The sequence below is a fragment of the Carassius carassius genome, chromosome 27 (genome assembly GCF_963082965.1).
Source record: "Carassius carassius chromosome 27, fCarCar2.1, whole genome shotgun sequence".
Taxonomy (NCBI): Eukaryota; Metazoa; Chordata; class Actinopteri; order Cypriniformes; family Cyprinidae; genus Carassius; species Carassius carassius.
The window spans coordinates 23017561-23043975 of record NC_081781.1 but is presented as its reverse complement, the minus strand read 5'-3'; the positions used below and the strand labels follow the sequence as shown (position 1 = coordinate 23043975).

At 38.3% G+C, this 26415-nt stretch overlaps 2 protein-coding genes across 2 annotated transcripts; one reads left to right on the top strand and one right to left on the bottom strand.

The window, feature by feature from the left end:
* Positions 1-364: 364 nt before the first annotated feature.
* On the top strand, positions 365-22627 carry LOC132107027 (brain-enriched guanylate kinase-associated protein-like). The gene is made up of 7 exons (XM_059513156.1): positions 365-782; positions 7928-8130; positions 9757-9918; positions 15406-15472; positions 16304-16411; positions 16530-16610; positions 19966-22627. Exons 2-7 carry the CDS (start codon positions 8033-8035, stop codon positions 21349-21351), a joined length of 1902 nt encoding a protein of 633 aa, XP_059369139.1. The 5' UTR covers positions 365-782; positions 7928-8032; the 3' UTR covers positions 21352-22627.
* A 563-nt stretch (positions 22628-23190) lies between these two features.
* LOC132107028 (retinol dehydrogenase 14-like) lies at positions 23191-26353 on the bottom strand. The gene is made up of 2 exons (XM_059513158.1): positions 25928-26353; positions 23191-24266 (listed from the first exon to the last, which is right to left on the bottom strand). The coding sequence occupies exons 1-2, from the start codon at positions 26279-26281 to the stop codon at positions 23649-23651; spliced, it is 972 nt and encodes a 323-aa protein (XP_059369141.1). The 5' UTR covers positions 26282-26353; the 3' UTR covers positions 23191-23648.
* Between the last annotated feature and the right edge of the window lie 62 nt (positions 26354-26415).

Genomic DNA, 26415 nt, shown 5'->3' with positions numbered 1-26415 from the left:
TATCCAAGTGATCTAAACTCTTCATATATTATTAAATACTTTACAAAATTAGCATACTATACATAGCATATCAGCTTTATCATTTAGATTTTAGGCTTGTAAACTATTAAACTAGCTTGGATGTGTTATCCCACATTGGATCACGTACTGTCTGCCTGGTGTTGAATTAATAAGACTGGAACAGCCCTTGGTCACTGCTGCACACTAAATCTGAATGGGAATGTGACATAATCTCACTCTTGCATTATTCATGGGGCGGCAGAGAGACAGAGCGAGCCAGCGAGAAAGTGGATCATCCCTCCCTGTGATTGTTTCATCAACAGATGAGCCCACCTGTTTCCCTCTCTCACACCATCTCTCCCTCTCACACTCTTCTTCTCACCCGCTCCCTCTCTCTGGTCTGCTGTCTGTCCTCACATCCTGTGGATCCTGGCGAAGCCGATGAGTGAGTTTCTCTCGGGGAGGAGGAAGGAGAGGGGGCGGCGTGTATGATGTTGTGTATCTGCATTCAAGCTGTGACTGTGCTTTCCATTCGCACTTAATCTGTCAAGATTTCTCCCCTCCTCACACATGAGCTCGGTGCAGAAGTACACTGGCACCATTGGGTAGAGAGAGAGCAAGAGAAAAGGGAGAGACAGAAGGAGAGAGAGAGAGAGCGGCGGTGTGTGCCTCAGACTGCGCAGTGATGCCTCGGCAGCTTCGGGAACCGGGCGCACGTTCCTTTCACTAATTGCCTCTTCTTCCTTCTTCCAGGCTTCGGACAAGGAGATGCAGACCATAAGGTAAGTGGCTTCACCTTTCTGTCATTTTCTGTTCCTCTACCCCTCTCTTTCTCCCATCCCTGATGCCCGGACTGCAGCAGGAATTCACCCTCGCAGCGATGCCCGCGCTCTCCACCAGAAAACGGGGGTTTGGCTGCTTAGAAAGCTTCAGTCTGTTCTGGAAGCTCAGTTGTTTGGGTTGGTAATGCATTGTGGATCACATCTGAGTATTCTTGAATAGTTACATTTGCATTTTAGAGATGTAGAAAGCCACATAATGGCCATTCCCAAACTGAACGGCACCTTTCCATTGGCTGGAGAAGATTCAAGCCATGCATGTGCTGTCATCAGATAGCAGTTCCCAAAGGCAACTTCAGAGATGGGGCTTGGGATATTATTTATGAGCATGCTAAGTGTTGACTGCCGCTGCTGTATATTATAGTATAGAAGTCATGTTTGGGGGGTAGGTATGACTCAAGCTCAGTGGGGGGGCTTGACGGATTTATTGGGGATTCCCCCTCCTTCGCATTAATTATGATAGATTACAGGGTGAAACAGAAACCCTCCAAAGCATGCTGATGGATTTTAGCTTTGTGTTGCTAAGAGAAATGAAAAAGTGCTAAGTAAATATATTTGCGAGGACTCTGCGTCCATGATGAAAGCCTCTTGTCACAGTGGATCGCCTCGATTAAGACGTCAGCTCGCAATACAGCAGTCCAACATTAATTTCCTAAAACATTTCCTGCCTGCATATCTGAACTAATTAGACGAATTCAATAAACTGCATTGGATACATTAAAATGCATACAAATATTAAGAAAGCAGACCTAATCGTTTGTGTGGAGGATGCAGTTTTTAATGTGGAATCTAGTATAGGTGGTGGTTTAAGTTAACAGTGCACCAAAATTTAATCTGTCGTATTAATATTCCCAGTGCTGGATTAAATAATTAACAAGTCATTTTAATTGAGTAGAAAGGAAGTGATTGTTGGTTAGCTTCTGTTATAATCACTTATTATGTCAGCGATGATTCTGCAAAGGTGGTACATGAGGGCTGATGGACAGAATATGCAAACATAAGGTGAAACACCAATTATCATCTCAATTTTTTGCAAATGGCCAGCATGGCCTTGACCCCTCAGTGCAGCAAATCTGTTGTAACACACTGAAATTGCTCCTTCTTGGTCCTTAACTCTTCTTCCACACAGTAAAAAAGCACGAGATCCATTCACATTTGACAGGAAGTTACATTTTTTTAAATTACAGTAGGATCTTTTTGTATATAAATGAGTCAATCTCGCAAAGCCTGCCAAAAACGTGCACATCAGATTTCACCCCATAAAACTACGAGAAAATAGAGACTACTGCATACATTTATGTTGTTAAATTAGATTTTAATTTATAATTTAACTATATTTATATTTATAATATCACCATAAGCCGATATATAACTATATATAAATATATATCTATATATATATAGTCTTTTTAAATATGCCATTTTATATTACATTCATGAGAACTAGGGGAATAAGCTTAATGCATCGCAAACTAATCTTAATATGAAACAGGCTTTAGTTATAATTTCTTCGAAGGTAAAATATGATTCAGACTTATTGTGTTGAGATATGTCAAAAAAATGGACGCATGCGTGGTCTGCCATTTCAAAACAAGGTAAAATTGTCATTTTGTAATACAGTCTGCAATATATATGTTTAGAAATACGTACATATATTATGTAACGATGCATATGAGATTATTAGAGTAACAGAAATTTGCTGCGGTGTAACTATTGTGTAAACCCATTACGACGAGGGTCTTTTGAAAAGTAATGATTATTTTCCAGGCTAAAGAGTGACTTCTGCTCATACAGCAGCACAGTTAGACTGTCCAGAACTGTTGCATATGATCATTCTCTTGGTTTCAGTGTATGTGGCTCAGTTGAATGATATCCCCAGCGACGTGACTGAAAACAATCTTTGTTTTGCAGCCTTGGGCTCCGATGTTCTCATCTGTTCTGAAGAATTGTTTATTAAAACATGGTTTAAATCAATCGGTGCTGCTATTTTTAACACTTGTGAGTGCATCTTTTTGCTGTTGTATGTGTACATATCCCCGCATGTTCAGAAATTTCTACGTACCATTCAGCCTGCCAACATTCAGGCTTGCAGATTTAATATTTTATATACTAGCATATCCCTGCATCTCAGAGGTATTCTGTGTGTGTGTGTGTGTGTGTGTGTGTGTGTGTCACTTAATTAGTTGTTTTTTTTACATCAAAATAGTAATAATGGAAAAACATATTTTGGATAAATATATTTTGCTGAAAATATTTTTTTTTGCATTGTGTTATTGATATTTGTATATAAACATATAAACACTATTTTCACAAAGATGCTTTAATGGAAATAATTCCTACTGAAAATGATTATTTAAGTATTTTATTAGATAATTGTTTCAATAATTGATGCTAAATATAAATGCAAGTCATTGATGTATTATTTCTTTGATTTGAACTTTGATGTAAAATATGACCCATGGACTTTGTGAGATGCTGCTGATATGGCTTATCAACCATTATTGCATTCGAAGGTATCAAACGGTAGGTGCTAGGCACTGAAAACCTAAACTCGACTGGGACAATTCACCTCATTCAGTGTCATGACAAGATGTCGTCTCCGCAAAGTTTCCTATCCTAGTTTTCTACAAAAATGGATCTAAATGACTCCCAGTTGATTTGCTGGGCACCATGACACATTTTATCATGGCCTTCGGCGTGACATGTTGCTGCTGCTTCTCAGATTTCCGTTGCTCATCCAAAATTCTGCCTGGATAGACTGTCCCGATTCTTCTCCTCTTCGTTTATCTGCCATCTGCAGGCCGCGTAATCCATTTAAGCCATAATTATTCCCCGCTGTTTGCAAGTGGGTGGCTGGTGGATGGAGGGATGATGTGAGATTGAAAGTGATAGATAGAGGGCGAAAGAGACAGAGAGAGTAACAACAAATCAAGTCAGTGCAGATAAATGACTGGATTGGTCCATTGTGTCTTGTGTGAATATCATGGCTTCTCTTTTTAAAGTCAGAATGACATGGCATTCACAAATCGTCATACTTCCATAACGTGATGTATTTCAGATTGAAACAAAATAGTCAATGAGAGAAAAATAAAATAAATAAATAAATAAATAAATGTAGGACAGGACTCGATTTTATCCATTGGGAATTTAGCGCATTGTAAAAAGTGGGCGTTTCATGCTAGAAAGGAGCCAGACCTGAATGCGATGTGGAGGAGTGCTTCCGACTTGACTTTTGAGGAGGTTTTTTTGGCCAGGAATGTGGAGACTGAAGGTCTGGGTTGTATTGGCAATAACAGTATCCTAAAGTAATGTGGAAATCGTTCTTTAGGCTGCTCCTGCTGACTATCAGTTGTGACGTTATAACCCTGAAAACTCAACATGTGTTCCACTTCCAGATTTTCCTATGGGAATTATAATGGGGTTTTTAACTTGATGTTATGTGGACATTTCCTTGTACAATGCAAACTGCGCACACTCACACTCCAAACATTCTTTTGTAGTTACTTATAAAAACAGAATTTTTTAAATTAACATGCTTTGAAATTTCACAATTATGAGAAACTTTCCTATAGAAGGATTTTGGTCACACTTTAGTTTGGGGACCAACTATTACCTCTGGCTTTTGTCTCAGTGAACTGATTTGAGAAAAAAATGAACTGATAAAATACTATAAATACTGTAGGTACAGACTGTGACTAAAATATTTATAGTGATTTCAAATGCATTGGTGACACTCGGGAGAATTATGAGTGTATTTATATGTGGTAGTGCAAAGCACGATCAAATTCAAAATTCAAAAACAAATGCCCTCATTCTGCACCAGTTCTTTTTCATGAATCAGTGAAAAAATTCATGAAACAGACTCGAACTTACTCATGAGTTAGAAGTTTGAATTAGATTCGCTCAGGAAGCGTACTATTGCTGTCTACTTCACTGAACCGTGAGTTAATTTCTGCTGTTCTTCTAAACTTTATTCACCAGAGAATCCTGAAGAAAGAAAGAAAAAAAGAAAGCAGCTGTTTTCAACATTTGTAATAATGATAAATAATTATGCAATATATAATAATTTTATTTAACAATATTATTGATTTTATACTATATTTTGATCAAATAAATGCATTTATTGTTAGCTTAATAGACCCCAGACATTAAAAACGGTATTTAATATTTTAGGTTTGTAAGACTTACATTAAACTACTGTATTTACTGATTTGGTTTTCCTATGACAACATGTAATTAAAGATATATTCATAGGGTTACACTTTATTTTAAGCCAAGGTGTCCTTGTTAAAGTGTCATTATACATTTAAGTACTGATGAATGTGAATGAACTACATGCATTTACTATATAGACAGGGTTAGGGTTTGGTTTAAGGTTAGTTGCATGTAATTGTGCATCATTTATTATTATGATAGTAAGTACATATCATGAAAATGCGTATAAATAGTACACCAAATAAAAATGTTGTAAAGTACTCGTGGTATATATACGAAAAAATGGACTTTGATGCATATAATATATAGTTATCACATGCATGATACAAAATTTGCTGCAGTGCATATGATATGCAGGTTTTGTGTGTACATGTGATACGCATCCACCCTACAACCCTAAACCTACCCATCGTGTAGCATATACACGCCAAAGTCCATTTAACCAATAAACAATGGTAGTTTGAAATATTTTAAAATACATATATATATATATATATATATATATATATATATATATATATATATATATATACACACACACATATATTATTGGTGTTAAAGAAATGAATGATACTGTTTATCATGAGTTCCAGATGTAAGTTTGGTTCATAGCATTGTTGGCAAGTCTATGGTATTTGGGCGACTTTCACACTGTTTCCACGTGTTGTTTTTTAGTCCACAGGGCTAGATGATCCCCCATCTCCCGGTTTGACTATATTTTTTTACCAGAACTGGAATAGGGTTATTTTTATTAACAATTGGACTGGATTTGTTATGCAGACCTGGCAACCCTCGTCCAATTTGATTCCATGTTGTTTAGTTGATCCAAAGACTTTGTGGGATGAATGTCGGTCCACGAGTGCATGTGTGGTGCATCATGGGATGTATGCCAGTGCAGCCATGTGTGCACATACGATGAGGGAGTTTTCTGGGAGATAATGTCTCTGCGTTGAGAGGCGCAGAATACAAAGTCTCGTTCCTTTCTTCCGTCTCACTCCTTCCCCTCTAATCTTCCATCTCCACTTGTCTTTCATTCCCTCCCTCGTGCCTCTAAGATGTCAGCTGCTCTTTCTGAAACATCAAGCGCAGCCAATGCAGCGGCTGCAGTCCCCCGTGATATAAGACGCATTGGGTTCTGTGGCCCGCTGTGGGATTATACTTGCCCCTCGTGATGTGGTACATGTTCGTGGGTGAGGATTTAGGGAGATGTGCTATATTGACACCCTGCGGTGATTCAGGCGGGAGAGAGAAAAAAATGAGTGTGCGATGAGTCAGAGGTGGGGGGGAAACCAAAGAGAAATGCATAATCAGTTGTCACAAAAATCTCTCATTCCTCACCTGATGAACTGGATGGAAATATGTGACATGAAGACAGGAAAAATGATGTCTTTCAGTGCAAGTATCTGTGCAAAAATAAAAACAGACAAGTAAAAAGGCACTTTCCATGAATAGGATTTAATAAATGGCATTATAACATTTTGTAAAGCACTGGAGGTAAATTATTGTGTGTGTGTGTGTGCTCTTATTTTTGTGACATATCAGGACACAACTCTGTATAATGACATGGGTATGACACAGGTATTACTAGGAGAGGGTGACTTATGAGGACATAACCCATGTCCCCATTTTTCAAAACGCTTATAAACCATACAGAATGAGTTTTTTTGAGAAAGTAAAAATGCACAAAGTTTCCTGTGAGGGTTAGGGTTAGCTGTAGGGTTGGTGTAGGGCCATAGAATATACAGTTTGTACAGTATAAAAACCATTACACCTATGGGATGAACACACTTTACACAAAAACAAACGTGCGCGCGCGCGTGTGTGTGTGTGTGTCTGTGTGCACGGTCCTGGCTACGTTTTGGGGACAAAATATATTTAAAATGAATGTTAATTATTATTATCATTATTATTATTATTGTAAACCTCTCTCTTAGTGTAGTGGTGCCTTGAAAATTAAAATGATTAAAATAATCCACAAAATGATACAACAATGCATTGACCTTCACATGTTATGTTGATATGTAATTCATTTTTATTAAAAAAATATATTTATTCACTCATTTTAATTGCCCAAAAATGTTTTGCTGTCCCTTGCATTATGTATTTCCCCTATTAGAGCAAAAACCTTTGAAATGCAGTACTATAATACAGTTAATAACAATAATGCTCTTACAGTTTAAAATAAGTTTTATCTTTTAATATATATTAAAAGGTCATTTATTCCTTTGATGCAAAACGTAATTTTCCGCATCACAATCATATAGGAATGATATCTGAATGATCAAGTAACACTGAAAGAGATATTACTCTTATTGTATATTCAATTAAATAAGTACAGCCTTGCTCAGCATAAGACTTCATTTTTAAGAAAATAACACATTTAGCATGTTCCAAATCTTGGTAACAAATTTCAGTAAATATTCAGTATATATTCAGTAGCTAGTTTAAAATCTAGTGAGACTGACAATCCTTTTCTGAAGTTCGAGCACCTCCTTTCAAACTTTTGAAGAGTTTCGGGCCTTGTTTCGAACCCTATTAGTGGAAAAGTTGCCATAAATGTGTGGTATAAATATTCTCCAAACTGCAGTACTCTATATATTATCTATGCGCATCTATGCACACGTAAAGTTCTGCATGTGAATGTTTTTGATGAAGTCGCAAGTAGTCTCATCACTTCACCTCCAGTCAAACCGAAACATCGGCCCAAAGAGGTTAATTACGCCTGTCGCCGCGGGCTCATTCTCGCCGTGACAGTTTCATGCACGAAGCTCCAGATGAATCGCAAGTTTAATGACACTTTCTTAATTGCTGTCGCTATTCTTTTGTAATATGATTGCAAGTGCCACCAGCCACTCTCTTTGCTCTGTTGGCAGGATCTCCAGCGGTCTGTCAGGGCTGCATGGGAAACCTAACCTCAGACTCAAGCAGGAATAAGTGGAATCCCTGTTAGGGAGCCGAGAATACATACACAGACCTTCATGAGAGGTGGTCTACTGCGAAAAACCATGAAAAAGATATATATTGGGAAAACAGCCCTTAAAACACCCCGGAATGGTTGTAAACATCAGAAAAAGAGGTAAGATGCTCTCTCAACCCTGTCATCTGCCCAGCGCAGTCATCCCATTAACCATGTGCATCTCTGTCGAGTGCTGAGCTGTGACAGATTGACCCAAGACTGTGCTACTGTACACACAGAAAGGACCATAATCATCTGCTCTCCAATCCACTTGTGACTATGGATGTAGTATTGTTTTGCTAAGTAATGCTGTTTAAAGAAACAAAAAAAGGAAAATAAATTATATAATGAAGGTATATTATAGCTGAAAGGTTGAACTGAAAAAAAAGAAAGAAAAGAAAAGAAAAAAAATAACAGGCACATTTTGACAACTAGCAATGGTGTCTTACAATATTGAAATATTGGAAATATGTGCTATTAATTATTGAATTTGTTTTATCAATTGATAGCCCTTGTTTTTACGATTTCATTTTATGCATTTTTTATTAAGTAGTTAATGTAAAAATTTTCTCGCTATATGCAATTATTTTCAGAAATCTGTGCAAATTTTACTTTTTCAATTTATGAAATTTGGTTTATTTTAAGTCACTAGTACACTTGCAAACTAAAACTGAAGCTTTAAACTAAAAACTTTTAGCATTCAAAGTTATGTGCAAGTATTCAGAATTATTTACAGAAATCTGTTCAATCAATCTTTTAATCATTTGACAGCCCTCTCTCTCTCTCTCTCTCTATATATATATATATAGTACCAGCTTGTTCTTTAGCAATGTATCATATTATTTTGGAACATATAGTATTAGCATGGTGTTCATTGACATTACATGGAGTACCATGAATAGCATATTGTTATTTATTCAGTTTCATAATATTACTATAGTGTCACCATACTACATTTTGTTAGGGGAATCTAGCTTTCATTTTACGTCAGGCTTAATGCTTTTGCTTATTGCCTGTCTGTATTGAAGCATCAGCAGTGATAACAGTTTTTGGTGTGTTTTCTGCTGTCTCCTGTCCTGTGGTGGCTTGTGTGTGCTCGCATGTGTATATCGATTGCCAGTACATTTATTGCTCAGACGTGTTTCATCCTCACTGCTTTAGACACGTGTCGTCTGGCCGTCTGATCAAACGAGTTTTGTGGCATGGTGAAAGCCGTCGGCTCTGTCAACAGTCAGAAAGTCATTACCATTCACCACACATCTGTTCATCAATATTAAACCATTAGACGCCGTCAGTGGTTCTCTTTTGCGTATCATAAAAAGCTGTGTTTGGTTCCATCCATCTCTCCCACCCCATCCCTGCTTGTGTGTTTGATCTATAAATAGACCGTCTGTACATGGCATTGGTCATGTGACGAAGGATCAATGTGGGAAACGGGAAAAATGAGTGTTAGGGATTAAAAAGGTCAGTAAACCTGATTTACCAAGGCACTCTTAATGTGAGTGTGTTTGAGTTGCACTAAATGTGATCAGTGGGTTGTTTGACAGTTATCAATCATGTCAGCAACAATAAAGAATAAATACATTCATAAATCTGGTCCAAACTAAGGGTGTAATTCATACAAAAATTTGCATTCCCTTTATTGATCCTGAATGTCTGTCTGATCCATGCAGAACGGATTCTGGGACTATTTTGTCAGTTTTTGTCATATGAAGCAAATGTAATCACATGCGCATGTGTATGCAGCTCTCTGCAGGAACAGAAGGAAGACCTGCGCAAACGTCTCTCCTACACCACTAATAAGCTGGAGCTTTTAGAGCGGGAGTTTGACTCCACGAGGCAGTACCTGGAGACCGAGCTGCGCCGAGCCCAGGAGGAGCTCGACAAGTTCACCGACAAATTACGCCGGTAAGACAAGCGGATACAATAGCATCTGGCCTTAATATAGTGGAGCTTTCTATTCACATATGGTAACTAACTGAACAATTGATCAACTTGGCTCTCAATTTGCCTACTTTACTATGCTCTTTAAGTATTTACCTGCTGTTGCTGCAAAAGATATTAGAGAAGCACAACATTGGATTTTTGTTGGTAGGCTGATATTTTTCAAGTGTTATATTTGTGATTTTAATTTATGTAGGCTATAGCATTTGACCTTTAAATCTTAAATCATTAAAATTACTCTACTAATTAAGGTAAATACAGTAGTGTAAAAGTATTTGAAACCCACCTGATTTTGAATTTTATTGTAGCCTATGTTCCTCTCATAGTATGGGTTTATATTAGTCAAGACACAAAGTATTCCCAAAGTGTCCAAATATTCCTACTTCTTTTCTATATAGTAGGCAATAATCAAAATTACATTTTTTTTGTAGGTTGCAAGTCTTCTTGTAAAGCAGTTACATTTACATTACATTTAGTCATTTAGCAGACGCTTTTATCCAAAGCGACTTACAAATGAGGACAATGGAAACAGTCAAAATCAACAAAAGAGCAATGATATAAAAGTGCTATAACAAGTCTCAGCTAGCTTAACGCAGTACACGTAGCAAGGGCTTTTTAAATAATATTGTAAATAAAAAGAAAACAGATAGAAAAAAATAGAGCAAGCTAGTATCAGAGGTCTTTTTTGCTTTTGTTAATTGTATAATAAATGAAAAGAAAACAGATAGAATACAAAAAGATATGATTAGATGATATGATAAGATTTAAGAATAGAATTAAAATAGCGAGTGCTAGAGTTAGAGGGTCAAATAAAGATGGAAGAGATGTGTTTTTAGCCGATTCTTGAAGATGGCTAAGGACTCAGCTGCTGGAATTGTGTTGAGCAGGTCATTCCAGGAAGGAACATTTAAAGGGTTAGCTCACCCAAATATTAAAATGATCTATTTAATAACTCACCCTCATGTCGTTCCAAACCAGTAAGACCTCTGTTTATCTTCGGAACACGGTTTAAGATATTTTAGATTTAGTCCGAGAGCTCTCAGTCCCTCCATTGAAGCTGTGTGTACAGTATACGGTCCATGTCCAGAAAGGTAAGAAAAACATCATCAAAGTAGTCCATGTGACATCAGAGGGTCAGTTAGAATATTTTGAAGCATCGAAAATACATTTTGGTCCAGAAATAACAAAAATAATGAAATTTTTCAGCATTGTATTCTCTTCTGGGTCTGTTGTGAGTGCGTTCACGAAATGAGGGTGAGTCATAAATGAAATAATTTCAATATTTGGGTGAACTAACTCTTTCATTTAAAAGTCCGTAAAAGTGACTTTGTGCTTCTTTGGGATGGCACAACCAAGAGACGTTTAATTGCAGAATGCAAGCTTCCAGAGGGCACATAAGTTGTAATGAATTTAGGTAAAGGGGTGCAAAGCCAGTGGTGGTTTTGTAGGCAAACATCATTGCCTTGATTATTATCCGAGCAGCTATTGGAACCAGTGCAAATTGGTAAAACAGAGGTGTGACGTGTATTCTTTTCGGCTCATTAAAAAATTAATCTTGCTGCCATGTTCTGGATTAATTGTAAAGGTAAAGAGTCAGTAAAAAAAAATTTGTAAACAGTAAAACATGATGACCGCACTGTGAATGTATAGGGATATTTTTGCAGGTGTCAAATTATGGTGTTTCCCAAAAGCATCATTAGCCAACTATGGTCAACAGTATTACCAACATAATAGTTTTCCAAATCTATATTTCCAACAAACATTTGCCAACAGCATTACAGAATTGTGTGGTTGGAGCTACAGCTGTTAACCTGTGGTTTGAAGCATATTTTCTTTCTAGGACATGTTAGCTTGTGTATTTTGCTCAAGTCCATGTATTGCAATCTATATTGTTAATTCCATACATTAACAAATTTGTTTATGTCTTCTACTTTAAACATTAAAACATAATTTCTGAAATTTGTATTTGCAATACTACTACAGGGGCACCTGGAGTGATGTAAGGGAAGCTGCAAAATATGGCTAAATAACGGAGAACATGTTCATTAATTACAGCAATAATCCAAAATTAATTTGCTTAATATCATTAATGACAGTTATAACTAATGTGGTTGTTCGAATGACATATTTGACAAAGTTCCTGTTTTCAGGAAACAGTAGCTAGTCACAGGCTTGTCTCTCCAACAGTGCATCGTATTACGGTGATTAAGAAAGTTACATTGTTGTTCAGGAAACACACCTCTGAAGTATAATTGTCTGCTACTTCTGACTATCTGCATGTGAGCTGAATATAAAGCATAATTGTGTAATGCTGCAGGGCATAATCAGGTTCATATCTGCATGGCTAAAAACAAACAAAATTAAGGTTATAGATTGCCCTAGTCAAATCCCTGACTTTAATCCAACAGAAACTATTTTTACAGTGGTGTTTTGAATGTATTATAAAATTGCACTTAGTATTTTTTGCTTTATTAAAAAAAAGTTTTACTACTAAAGAAATAAACAAACAGTACTTTTGAAAAATATGATATCAGTAACCTGATTAAGACTGTTTTAATTGTACATAGTTAGTTGTACTTAGTTAACTCTCGGGGGTTGCCATGTTGAGATCCAACACTTTCTCACTACCAACTCTTCAGGGTACTCCATTGCTTTTAGTTGTTTGCATGCATAGAAACCATTTAAGCAGAAACCATTTTATATAAATGTATACTTTCATTGGAGCACCTAACCCCACTCTACTCTAAACCTAGCTCAAAATGATCCCGTTCCATCAAAACGCTTGCATCTTATTCAAAAAGATACTCCCGAATATTAGCATGGTGCAGTTGGTCAAGAGCCAATGGCTTATCACAACCAAAGCTGACGTCAATCAATTTTTGAATTTGTGCACAGACTGCAGACAGGATCTGAGCTTTACAACAGATGGAGATCGTGTCCAAGTATATATATATATATAAAACTAACCATTGGCTATAAACAAACTCAAAGTCAAACCTGACTTGAATGTCACCACCATCAAGCTTCTGACAATTATTTATTCAAAAAACATTTTGCCTGAAAGTTTGAGTTGGAATAGTTTGCAAGAGTGCAATTAGAAACACAAGAAGACTGTAAAAGCAGAGTAGATAACGCACTGTTTTGCTAGATAACATTAATTGTTCTGACAACCCATGTAGTTCCATTAAACCACTTGCAACTGCCATTTCCAAGACGAGTAAAAACTCTGATGTATTACCAAAGTATTTTGCAGTAAAAAAATGCAGGCATTTAACTAAAAACCTATTTGAACCTGTAGAGTGCAGGTCCCATCCCAAATCACACCCTTAACTCTTGGAGTCTTCCTCTGAGTCCACACTTTCATGACAGTATGTTGCTTTAACTGCTGGGTGGAAGTCTTCTTTGGAGCTTGCCTCAGTGCGGGCTCAGCAAAACTGCACATTGAGGGCACAAAACGGCCGCAAAAGGGGCGCTCGTTAGCATCGTTCTGTAAGATTCTGAAGACTGGGACACCCTAAGGCCCAAAACACGCTGCACGATTTCAGCAATCCTATAAATTCACTGCATGTCACACAGTGCGACGTGGATCTAATAAACTTGGCTACGACGTGTGCAGACTGTGCGATGATGACACCCATTAGACTAGGCAATGCACTTTAAAAGAATAAAACATCAGCATGCACTTGCAGCAAACAAAAAGATCATGATAAATCACTTTAGCTGTTGTATTTTTTTATATGTGCTATATGTGGAAACGGCAAAAGAGGAGAGCTTGAGTTAAGCAGTTTTATGTCACATTGATTTCATGTCGTAATTTTATTGGTTAGTCAGTAAACGTGGATCGTAGCAGCAAACACACTGTGCGATGATCATGCTGTATCATAGGCTATCTGTGGTCGTAAGACCATGACAACGACCGTCTTTGAACCTCTCTCACTGTACAACTCAGGACCACCGATTAGGAGCCACAATCACAGAAATCACCACGACTGTTTCACAATGCCAGTCCTTTGTCTGGGACAGCTGAAAATCGTGCAGTGTGTTTAGGGCTTAAGGCAGGGGTCTCCAACCCTGCTCCTGGTGAGCTACTATCCTAAAGATTTTAGCTTCAACCCCAATCAAACACACCTGAACCAGCTAATCGAGGAGTTCGTGCTACTTGTTAATTACAGACAGGTGTGGTGTTGCAAGTTTGGAACTTAAGGCCATGTCCACAGAGTTTTTCCTTCTTCCGTTTAAAAAAAAATCTCCATCCACATGAAAACGCAAAAGCATGCTATAAAGCACTGTCAAGAGCATGCCAAGCCAACAGGTGCCAATATAATCTCAACTGTAAGGCCATGTTGGCCAATCAGAAGCCTGAAAGAGTTTCCAGTAGGCGGAGATAACAGCGCATGCTCTGATGTCACAAGCCAAAATCTCCGGTCTCGCTGTCTACACGATTACACTGCAACCGGAGTTTCTGAAATTCTTCACCTTGGCAGGCATTTTTAAAAATGTCCTGTTTCAATGACCTAGTGCTGTGTTCACGTGTGGACGAATGGCCGAACCGCATTGAAAAAGCTGCGGTTTTGAAAATAAAGTGGACAGGGCCTATGTCTGCAGGATGGTAACTCTCCAGGAGCAGGGCTGGAGATCCCTGTCCTATGGTCTTGTGGACTTGACGGACACAAGCACATGATGGCCATTGTAAATTAGCAAGACTGCAAGTGCACATAAAGTCTGTCATTTGGGACAGGGCCTTTATCATCAGTAAATTAAAATGTTTGGCTTTGCTGCTTCCACACCACTATGTGTCAGTATCCATTTGAGATGACTGCCATATTGACTACAGTGAACTCCATTTTCAAGGAAAGAAAAACAAAACACACACACACACACATCACAACTCTGCATTATGCCTTTACTTAAGGTCTCTTTTACTCTCTTTGGGGAGAAAATAGCAACCATTTAGCTGTGAATACTGTTTAGTTAGATACGGTGAATAATAGAGAGTATCACAGACTTCTTCACATTATATACATTTTTTTTTTGTGGCAGCTGCCATTATGAATTTTCTTTCATTTAAAAAGGTGCTTTTGCCATAATATTTATTCATACTACAATTTGGGATGCACTGTTTCTAACCTGGCCTACTATTGTGGATGGATAGTAAGCGAATTGGGACACATTGTTTCACTTCACTTGGCCAATGCCAAGTGCGTAGGAGTCAGTTATACAGTTATAGCTTGGCCATGTGTTGGGCTCCTCGGTCCATTGTAAAATAAATGCTATGAATTGATGCTGCAACACATACCATAATATAATGTGGAAGATGAACAGGTGGTAAGAGTTTTGGCAACCGACATTTGATTATCTAACAGATGTATCTAAGAAATAAGGAAGGCATTTAAAACCTTCCAGTGCATGCTGGATTAGAAAAAAGACGTTTTGTTCATGTGTTTCCCACAGAATTCAGAGCAGTTACTCAGCACTGCAGAGGATCAACCAGGACTTAGAGGATAAAATCCACCGAAATGTGAGTGCACACATTGGCCACACACTAAAAAAAGCACAAATTATACATGAGGTGTCTGGGTGAACGCACACACACTGCTTTTTTGTTTTAATGTGTGAATGTTTTTGTTTGCATATGTGTTTACGAGTACTCATCTACCTCTTTAAGTGTTTTCCTGATTAAATGGGTTTTCGGCTAAAAGTGTTTACATCGCTGTCCACACTTTCTGTCCATGTGTGTGCATGTTTTCTGATGTGGCAGATTAGGGAACGTGTTAAACATGTACAATAGCGCTGAATGCACTAAGAGTCTATTTGAATATCAATAAACTGCAACGGGTGCCCCTGACGTTAATTATAGTCCATTAAAGCAGCCTGTCCGCCTTCACATGACAGTGTGATAGTGAGTCTATTATGCTCGCAAAATCTGCATCACAGCCTGTTTGTTAATTTGAAGTTCGAAACAATTCAATTATAATTAGCCTGCCTGCTGGAGTACATTGTATGACTATTACATGTCTGTATTAGGATCCACCCCTCAGGGTTTACTCTGAGTTTGTTATAGTAAACACATTTTTTAGCAACAGATTGCGCCTATAAAGACGTCAGTGATGACCCTGAAGGTTATGGGTTCAGGTATGAAAGAAAATCATCTGATATCAGCCTTCTATTGATGTTTCTTTCAGTATGCTAATTAATTTCCATCTGCTGCAGGTATATCCTAGAATTACTAAACACGTGCACTGACTTCTCCCAGTGTGGAATTGTCTATGTTAATACTGGTGGTCTTTTAGGGCCTATATCATTGCACATGGATTTTTTTTTTACTGAAAATGTGCTCCTTTTAATCCAGTCACAGCACCACGACGATGAGAAACGGGCTCTTAGCAGAGAAATCATTGTCCTTAACAATCATCTCATGGAAGCTAAGATGACCATTGAGAAACTGAGAGAAGACAATGTAAGAGAAATAATGAAAATGTGATTTCTTTTACACACTGAGGCTTAATGAAGGTCTTTCAAAGGATGGTGTATTTGCTTTTCATTACCTAATGTTCCTTTTCTACCACTCTTAATAGGACTTGTACAGAAAGGACTGTAACCTGGCTGCACAGCTCTTGCAGTGTAATAAGTTACATTACAGAGCCCAGTTATCTGAGGTAAGTTGGCAGACAAACCTTGCTGAGTAGATGTGTCCATTATTACTTTATTTTTGGGTGCTACAGTATGCAGTAATTTGTGGCATAAAAAACTTGTTAGTTACTTCATTATTTCCTTTCTCTAGGCAATTTTTTTTTAATTAACAATGATTTTATAAGGATGTGCATGATTTTCCATCCTGTAAGCAGTGTTGCCAGATTGGATGGACGATTTCCAGCCCAAAAGCTCACAAAAACCCACCCACGCCAACAAAAAACCGCCCAAAACTTTAACTAACAAAATAATGTGATACAACAATGTCAGTAAAAGGTGTTAAGAGCCATTTTAACTCCTTAAAACTAAATAATAGGCTAAATAATAACGTTAGATAAATTTCCCATGGATCAAATGGTGGCAAACACATTAAAGACAATTACCGAATATGATTAAAATAGGTTATGCAAGCAGTCACCGTCAAAACGTTTGATTGATTTACAATTGATTTACAGATACCCTCGAAAAAACATATGCATCATTTTCAATGTCAACAGTCAGAATTTAAATGCATAAGTGTCCAATATAAGTGATAGGAAAAAGCAACGTAATTAGGTATTTCACACTTGTTTATGCACACATATAACAGTCAAAACTGTGTTGTCATTCATCGATAAATACCGTATGAAAATTAACAACAACAACAATAATAATCGCCATCCGAATCCATGAGTTTATCACTGAGGTGGTATGTAAATTCATTTTCACAGCGGTCCACATGAGAAACAATACCGCCCTTATAGGGGCTGTAGTCTTTTGTGAAGTTCATATTGTAGAACATTACATTTGCACAGTCAAAACTAAGAAGATATACCAATCTGTACTGTTTAAAAGATAAAAGACAAGATCGTTTAGATATAGATTAGATCTAAATAGATTATGTTATAAATTAAATAATTTAAATGTGCTCTATTTTAGGAGTTGCAGTAATATTAGAGTCTTGGTGTCATCTTTCCCTCAACAGGTGTAATTCACGTTTTGAGTGTTAAAACACTCTCCCACTCTTTACCATGTAACATATATTTAGGCATTATGATCACTCATACAGTTCATACATTTAAAATTAGATCCGTTTTTGCTCATGAATCATCACATGTGTCTGTAGATCACTAGTGATTGGCTAAAAGCACGGCCGCGACGTCCACATCAGCATCAGCACCTCTGCACTGCAGTCTATAACAACGTGATGACTGTCCGGATGCAGTATATGCACACTTGAGCTTGTTTGTTAGCCAATTAGCCTATAAAATTTATATTTTTGAAAACCGCCAAACTGACCCCAAACCAGCCCAAATTTTGTCCACCCGCCCAAGACAAATTTTACCCGCACAATCAAATTCAAACCCGCCCAATCTGGCGGGAAGCCGCCCAATCTGGCAACACTGCCTGTAAGGTTCAATCAAGCAGCAACCTCCCGCTCTCTTTCGTGAAGCCTATACGGAAGTGACGTAAACTGTAATTTGTCAACTGGCCGCTAGAGGCTGGCTGCAAAAGGGAGTCAATCCCATAGAGCGTTTGCGCTCAGATATTGAATGACTAATTATAACAGCTATTATAAAAGCTTTTTTTTGTGCTTTCAAAACAGGGTAAATATTAAAAATAAAATAAAGCCTATAATATACACCACCATTCCAAAAAAAAAAAAAAATAATAAAAAAGCTCAGTAAAAATGTTTAATGGTTTTGAGACAAATCTCCTCTGCTCAGTAAGGTTGCATTTATTTGATCAAAAAATTTATAATAAATATATAACTAAGTACAGCAAACAGAGAATCTAAAATTTTAATATTTTAAAATGCCTTTCCTCTCATCCTAAAGCTTCCAGCTTTCAGTGTCACAGATCCTTCAGAAATCAAGCTGATTGAAAAAAAAAAAATATATATATATATATATATATATATATATATATATATATATATACGCTAATATTAAGTATCTAAAAATGAAATGCACATTTCTCTTTAACAACAATAAATTTAACATTGAACAAACAAAAGAGCATAACAGAAAATTTGCAACTGGTCTGTCAATGTGTTGGATAAGTTATTTATAGCCAAACTTCTGTTCCAAGCTTTTATATAGCCTATTTGGATATCATACACACAATCTTTTTCCAAAGGTATTTTATCTAAATAAACTCAGCTATCCCCTTTAGTGCAATGTCACTGAACCAGTAAACTCTTTTTGAAAGACTGTAGGAAATCATGAAGCAGGATTCTTTTTATTTAGTGGTATATCTATTAATATTTAGGTCAACCACAGTAAATTATGTTCTTGTTTAAATATTGAGGTTCTGTTCCAATTAAGAATAGATGACTCTTCTGGCATGGTGAAAGTTGGAGGATATTTAAGTAGTACTGTGCCAATAATCCTGGCAGTCTATTCTTCAAATCTGCTCCAAGCCTTATGCCATGATGCCTAGAACAGGGACTTATGTTGGAAAGCTGCCTGCTGTAAAAACCTGTTCATATTTGGAATGGAAACATCAATGTGCCTGTTACACAATGTGCTCAAGGAATTCAGCCTTGAATATTGTTTTATATGAAATTGCCAAAGCGTTGGCACGAAGCATTCATTAAAATAGCTGGACATAGCTGGACAAGGTGTCTCGTGGTTATGAGAAAAAATTCTGAATTTCTGAATAACCATAAAGAAATTTCTTTAAAAGCATCCCAAAAAATCTCAGATGCGACAACACTCAGAAGGTCAACAGATGTTGCATGAATTAGATATCAAATTGGATTTGTTGAACCGAGACCAACCCTACTGATTTTGAAGGAATACAGTTTTTACTTTGTCTTGGCTTCTCTTATAATGTTTCTATAATAAGCCATGTTCTGTTAGCTAATTAGCTGCAATTTACTTGCTTCTTGTTGCTATGGTGAAAGAAATGAGAGGTAAAAAAAAAAAAAAAAAGAGTTGTGATATTGAATTGATGCCTAGTACTCCGTGTATAGTGTCAGTGTTCTTCCCGTGTGTAGTTGAGTTCTTCCCTCTGGCCAATTTTGAAATACTAAAAACCATGTACTTACATAGACCATTAGTACAGACTTGTCTGAAGATTTAATACTGGCCTTTAACAACATCTTTGGCTGCCTGCTTTGCAAATGGTTTTCACTGGGTACTTTGATTCCATTCACCGATCTCTTGTATGTTTTTTACTGCCTCTTAAGGATATTGACCTCACCTAAGCTGTTATGCCCTCTTATCCCTCCCAAATAGGATTCCATAAGAGCCTATATTTTTCTCTTAGTGTGCGAGTCTTTCAACTCCTGTTGTTCATTGGGTCCATCTAATGGAAATCTGTTTTACTCTCTTTCAGTTGCCTGCAGAGTTTCAGGAGCGTGTAAGCTTGCACATGGAGGGTTCTTCACTCTGCCACTCCCCATATGCCGACACAGTGCCTGCCTCTGTCATTGCTAAGGTCCTGGAGAAACCAGATGAGGTCTGCAGCAGTCAAGCCTCTCGCTCACCTAGCCCACAACCCCAGGAACGCCAGGGTTTCCTTGTGGGCACAAGCCTTGTGGGTAGCACTGAGCGCCTTGGCCTCCGAGCTACTTACAAATCAGACCTTTACAGCAGTGACACAGCACTTTATTGCCCTGACGAACGGAGACGAGAGCGCAGACCCAGCATGGACCTCCATGGACAGCGGACAGTGTATGAACCCCAGAACTCCACTGATAGCAACCCAGAAGAAGGATCCATGTCCCTGCAGCCCGGCTTCTCGCAGGACCACTTCCGAAAGTTTACAACCTCTGTGGGAGGAGGCTCTAGCTCTTACTCCAGCTTTAGTGGAGGAGGGTCAGAGGACAAGGGTCAGAATCCCCCAAGCAGTGCTGCATCTTCTCCACGCCACCAAGCCCTTTACATGGACTGGAGAGATGGGGGTGAATATGAGCACAAGAGTGACTCTTCCTGGGAGAGGGAGAGTCCAAGCGCCTTTTCCAAGGGCCACACTTTTCAACCGCCTGAGTCCAGCCACCATCAGAATGGTAGCTCTCCCATCTACAGTAGAACAATGTCCTCCTGTTACAGTGAACCTTATGAGCCCCTGCCAACTTCCACCTCACCCAGCATCACCTATGGTGACAGCCGGCGTGGAAGTGCTTTTGCTCCTGAGGAAGAAGAGCTGATTGGTCGGTGGAGGCAACTAAGTGTGGAAGATCTGAGTGCCCACTCATTACGCAGTCCTGGGCGGGCCTCACCCTACAGCTTTTCTGAGCAGCACTTCTCTGTCCGGCCTGCAAAAATTCGCCTTGGTCCTCTCTACAGTAGCTTCCAGGAGGGTACTGACGTATACCACCATCATGCTGGGGTAGTAGATCCCTTCTCTAGCCCCAGCCCTGATTGCAGCCCAGGCCTACGGCAGCAGCAAACCCAACCTCACCTTTACCACTCCAAGGAGGATAGCCAAGAGTCCGAGCACAGCCTCTACAGCCCCAAGGATGGTGGGGTGGCAGCCGGGGGCCAGGTAACGGAGTATGTTGACGTTAGTCCCAACAGTTCAAATGAGTCACTTGACCATGGATCTCTGGACATGGTTGCCGAGCTACAGCATTACCAACCCGAGAGGCACAGCATGTCCCCTCAGGGAACAACCCCACCACCTCCTCCACAGCAGCCATACCAAAAATTTGGCACACTAGGGCTGTCACGTAAGGACAGTCTCACCAAGGCACAGCTCTATGGTACTCTACTAAACTAAGAGCAGAGTTTCCTGGTTACGCTCTTTTACAGTCCTGTGGTACTCTACTAAATTAAGAGCAGAGTTTCCTGGTTACTCTCGTTTACATCTCTGTGGTACTCTACTAAACTAAGAGCAGAATGTCCTGGTTACTCTTTCACAACTCTACGGTACTTTACTAAACTAAGAGCAGGGTTTCTGGGTTACTCTCTTTTGTCAGTAGGTGTTGAATGTTAAGCTACAGTTTGAACCAAACACATGATGGGATTTTCTGTTGGAATATTTTCAGTCCATCAGCTCTCTTATGATTTTTCTCTCTATTTCTGTATCTGTTACAGTGTTTTCTAAACATCGAACATTAATTGCTCATGTTTCTACAGCTGATATGAAGCTCTAACATTCAGCACTATTTGTATAGCCTATTTTGACAGTTTATTAATGGTTCTGTGTGGTTTGTGAGAAAGTATTTTAAGTGCATTAGCTGCATTATGAATTTTTGGAAACTTGTCTAAAGAGAGAGAGATTTACTTTATTTTACCAAAAGCCTTCTGGGCTCATAAAGGTTGTGAATGGAGAGCACATGCTATGTAAAAACAAATGCTAATTTTGACAAGAAAATTGATCTTTTATTATATAATTTATGAATAGCTGTATTTATTGTTAAGTATGCTATATCTATAATTGTTTAAATGTAACACTATGGAGAGATTCAAAAATCTATATAATTGTAAATAATTTTTTATTGATATAAATAAGGCAATCAGCACAATTATACAAGCTGCAAACAATTTAACATGCCTCAAATGAAGTTAAATCATGGTGACAATTTGAGATTAACGATCCATTGACAAATTGTTCCACAGGTTTGTGGGCGAGACTTTTTTTTAGAATAAATTCTGCATGGATTCATATTACCCCCAAGTCATCCCTTCAAGGTCAGGTCTTAGCCAAAGTGAAACTTCTAATCTATTTCTATTTCAAATAGATTTGATTCTACTCAAATCTATTACACCATCAAACAAGTACATTTTGAAAGCACTGGGCTTTTCTTTTCTTTTTTTACTTCTGATGTGTTTTATTGGGCGATGGAATTTCTGAGGTGATTGTTCTTTTCGATGTTTTCTCTCTTTTGTTCCTCAGTGCTGTAAGCCCCTCCCTCAGGCCCTCTCTACCTCACGATTCAATCCCTCTCTCCTTTCTTAATCAACTGGGATCCTGTGTCAGTTGACACAATGATGCATGACTCTGTTTCTTCTGTTTTGCTTTCTATATCTAATAAAGCACAATAGTTGCACCACGTCTTTCTGTTTAACTTCCTTTTTGTTTCCTTTACTGTTGAAGAGCTAGACTGGCTACCGATGTGTATTGGGAAGAATTTATAATCTGGAGTTCTGTTTCCTGCATGAAATGTTTCCTTGTTGTATGTGAATGGCAGCATACACAGGAAGGACCTTGGTCCTCCTCCACAAATGACAGAGTTTCTTTCCAGCATTCAATTTATTCAGTCTTTACAGAACAACAGAAGCACAGCATTTACACTCAAAACATTTCATGTTAGCGCGTGTGATTAAGGACAGTAACCAGTAAAATCCCTACAGCTCCACTCTGAATAAAATTGATCTAATAATAGCTAATGCAAAGAGGTATATAGTGGAGGAAATTAAATTCATGCAGCAATTACTCTGATTCACTTTTTTGTTTGAGTAGTGACACCACACTATATGCAGATCCACAACCTACGTGTTTCCTTTTTGGATTTCATTTGGACACTGGAATGCCACAAACATCTTCAAATACATCTCAAAATGAGTCACAGGGTGGGAGTTGCCAGGTTTATTTCACAGCCTTATAAGGTGATGACATTCTGGGAGACTAAAGTGTGTCTAATTCACGTCAGAGAAGAATAGGTCTGTCAATTTAATTGCTGATCAACATTAAACTACATTGGATGTAATAACTTGGTCACCAGTTAATCTACATTAAGAGATATGCAGTGGTGCACATGCTATTCTGTATTCATGTTAGCTCTGAGCCATGTGTTTCTTGGGCACGTTGCTCCTGTCATTTGTATTCAAGGGATATGTCGGACTCGATACTTTCAAGCTCTCATTCTCAGAGAAGAGTGAGTCACAAGCCTGAGGCCATCTCTGAAAACACTGCAGCAAAGATACAGGGAACAGATGGAAATTTTAATTTTCTGTCCCTTATCCCACAAATCCCTCAGGTACTAGGCCAAAAACACTCCCCAAAAATCCAGTGCACTGATATTCGAGGTTTGCATTTGCCACATTTGTGAAGAGTGGTTCTGCTTCATCTCCTTACCCCTTAAGCCCCACCATGCTTTCACTCAGGTCCCACAGCCGTTTAGCAGTATGGTCATCGGTGGCTTTAGACAACAACTGTTCTTCTTCGCAATTAGCAAAGCATTTTCCAGACACACCCTCAACTTCAGGCGAGCAAGCCAGGTACAATGGGGTCTGAGCACCCTCCAGTGGGCTTTTGAAGAACAACCAAGAGACCAGCATGAAAAGAGGCTTAATCAGCAGGGGGATGTTGACGTGCCGGCCCAATCTGGTCCTTACGATACCAGGAGTGAGGGCATTTACAGTTACCCCAGTACCATCCAGCCTGCGGGCCAGCTCGCGAGTAAACAGTAGGTTGGCAAGCTTGCTCTGGCTGTAGCAAAAAGCTTTGTTGTAATTCTGTTCGCTGTTCAAGTCCTCGAAGTTGATGCTGCCATACTTGTAGAGCTTGGAGGAGACCACGACGATTCGGCTGGGAGCCGACTGCTTCAGGAGGTCCAGCAGAAGGTTTGTCAGAAGGAAGTGACCCAGGTGGTTCACTCCCAACTGCATTTCATAGCCCTCTTCTGTCCTACTGTAGGGACACTGGTAGAGACCAGCGTTGTTGATAAGAACATCAATCCTTGGCTCCTCCTAATTTTGTAACACAATTAGGAGTTAAGGAAATTTGAGTTTGTGCACATCTAATCACACTTAGTTAATCTAGTGTATGAATGCAATAAAGAAAACAAACAACTTTAGACACATGAAAAATGTGGTACAGTCATTTAGCTTGGCTAAGACTGAAATGTAAAAATACAGATAGACTACTATCCTCAAGTCTTCTGACATGATGTTTCAGAGGCAAAAACTGTGGATATAAAGACCTCAAGGAGGCTGTCTGAGGAGGCTGTCATGGGATTTGAGGTATATCTATGAGGGAGAATGCTATTCTATCCAACAGAATTTTGTGTAGCTAGATATTGACTCGCTATGTAACTAAAATGGCTTTATATAAATGTTTATTAAATCTACATGGGAAATAAGGGCTGGCTGTCACTTGAAGTTGTTACAATGGCTGTATGTCAGTAACTAAAATGATTTGAGGTTTTAAGTAAAACCAGTAAGACATGCTACATATTAACTAGGCCTGTTGGCATGTGTTGTGTCACAAATTCATTTAATTTATCAAATACATATTTATTGTTACCTATTATTGTTTAATTAATGTAACACTATGAAAAGACTTAAAAATGGATGTAATTGGAAATTATTTATTTAGCTTTAAATATGGCAGTCAGCATATTTATACACACTGCAAGTAACAAATATTACAAATCCCTAAGATGAGTTAGCCTAAGTCATGAAAATAATTTGAGATTTCACTGCGACCCGTTGACGGACCTTGTGAAAATATCCTCTCAACCAAAGTTATACTTCTAATCAAAAATACAAGCAATTAAATGTGTAAATAAAATTCAAATATGAAAATTAAAATGACGGTAATAATAAATTATGACAGGATTTTTCTGACGCTCTCCATTAAAATGACGGACAATGTTAAAGTATAACACAACCTCAGCAAAATACCCACAGTTTATACCACCCACATGAAAAAATACTATAGTAATTTCTATTAAAGTGTTCATTTTACTGTATATATTATACTATTTACAACACTTTTTTAATGAATGCTACATCAAAAATGTAGTATTAACTATAGTGAACTGATCAAATTTAATAAATACTGTAGTATACTTTAGTTTTTTATAACAGTAACCAGTAATCTATTGTAGTATAATATATCCTATAGTTGTAGAAAACTTTTGTAATTTGTTTATATTACTATAGTTGTTATATTACAATAAATTAATTCAAGTACTTTTCTATAGCATGGTAAAAAAAACACTATAGAATTTACTATATATTACAATATGATTTTTTTCATGTGGGATGTTATGGTATAATTACCAACAATAATAAGTGATGATAATAATAGAACTAAGTTGCCACAGTTTAATTGCGCTAAAAATAATTGTAGTAATATGGTTAACACAACAGGAAGAGTACATAACATATATTTCATATAATATTTAGGACATTGGATAGCTTCACTGAGAAACACAAGTGCTCAGTGTTTGACCTTTAGTTACACAACATGGAAGTGTTAGCTTTTTTCCTGGTTTGTGTGAACTACTTTTGCCTGAGCCATTTCTTCGTGCATGAATTCATACTCCATGATGTTGTAGCATACATTTAATGACATGCAACCTAGTTTCAATGACTAAAAGAGAAACAGACAGTTGTAAACAAACCCTGATAATTTCCTCGCAGAAGCTGCGCACCGACTGGAGCGATGCGAGGTCCAGGTGTTTGACAACGACCTCTCCCTGATTCGGACCGGCTTGATTCTTGATGTCCTGGGCCGCCTCCTCGGCCCTCTGTCTGTCCCGACAGGCCATGACCACACGGGCCTGTAGCTTCAGCAGCTCCGCGGCCGTCGCCCTCCCGATGCCGCTGTTCGCCCCGGTCACTATCACAGTCTTTCCGCGCATCAGACCCGCGGGGAAACGCAGCAATTTCAGCGCTTTCCGCCTGAAGAATATTCTCCGGGCAATGAAGAAAACCCCACCGCCGAGGACAGCGGCTAAAATGACCGCAGCAGACATCAGTGTAGGAGAGCTGCCGAGTGTTGAATAACAGCGTGCGCGTGAGCACAGCTGCACCACAATACCCAGAATGCACTGCTTTGTTATGGGTTAAAATGTATTTCCCCTATGGAAGTGTGTTACACGATATACCA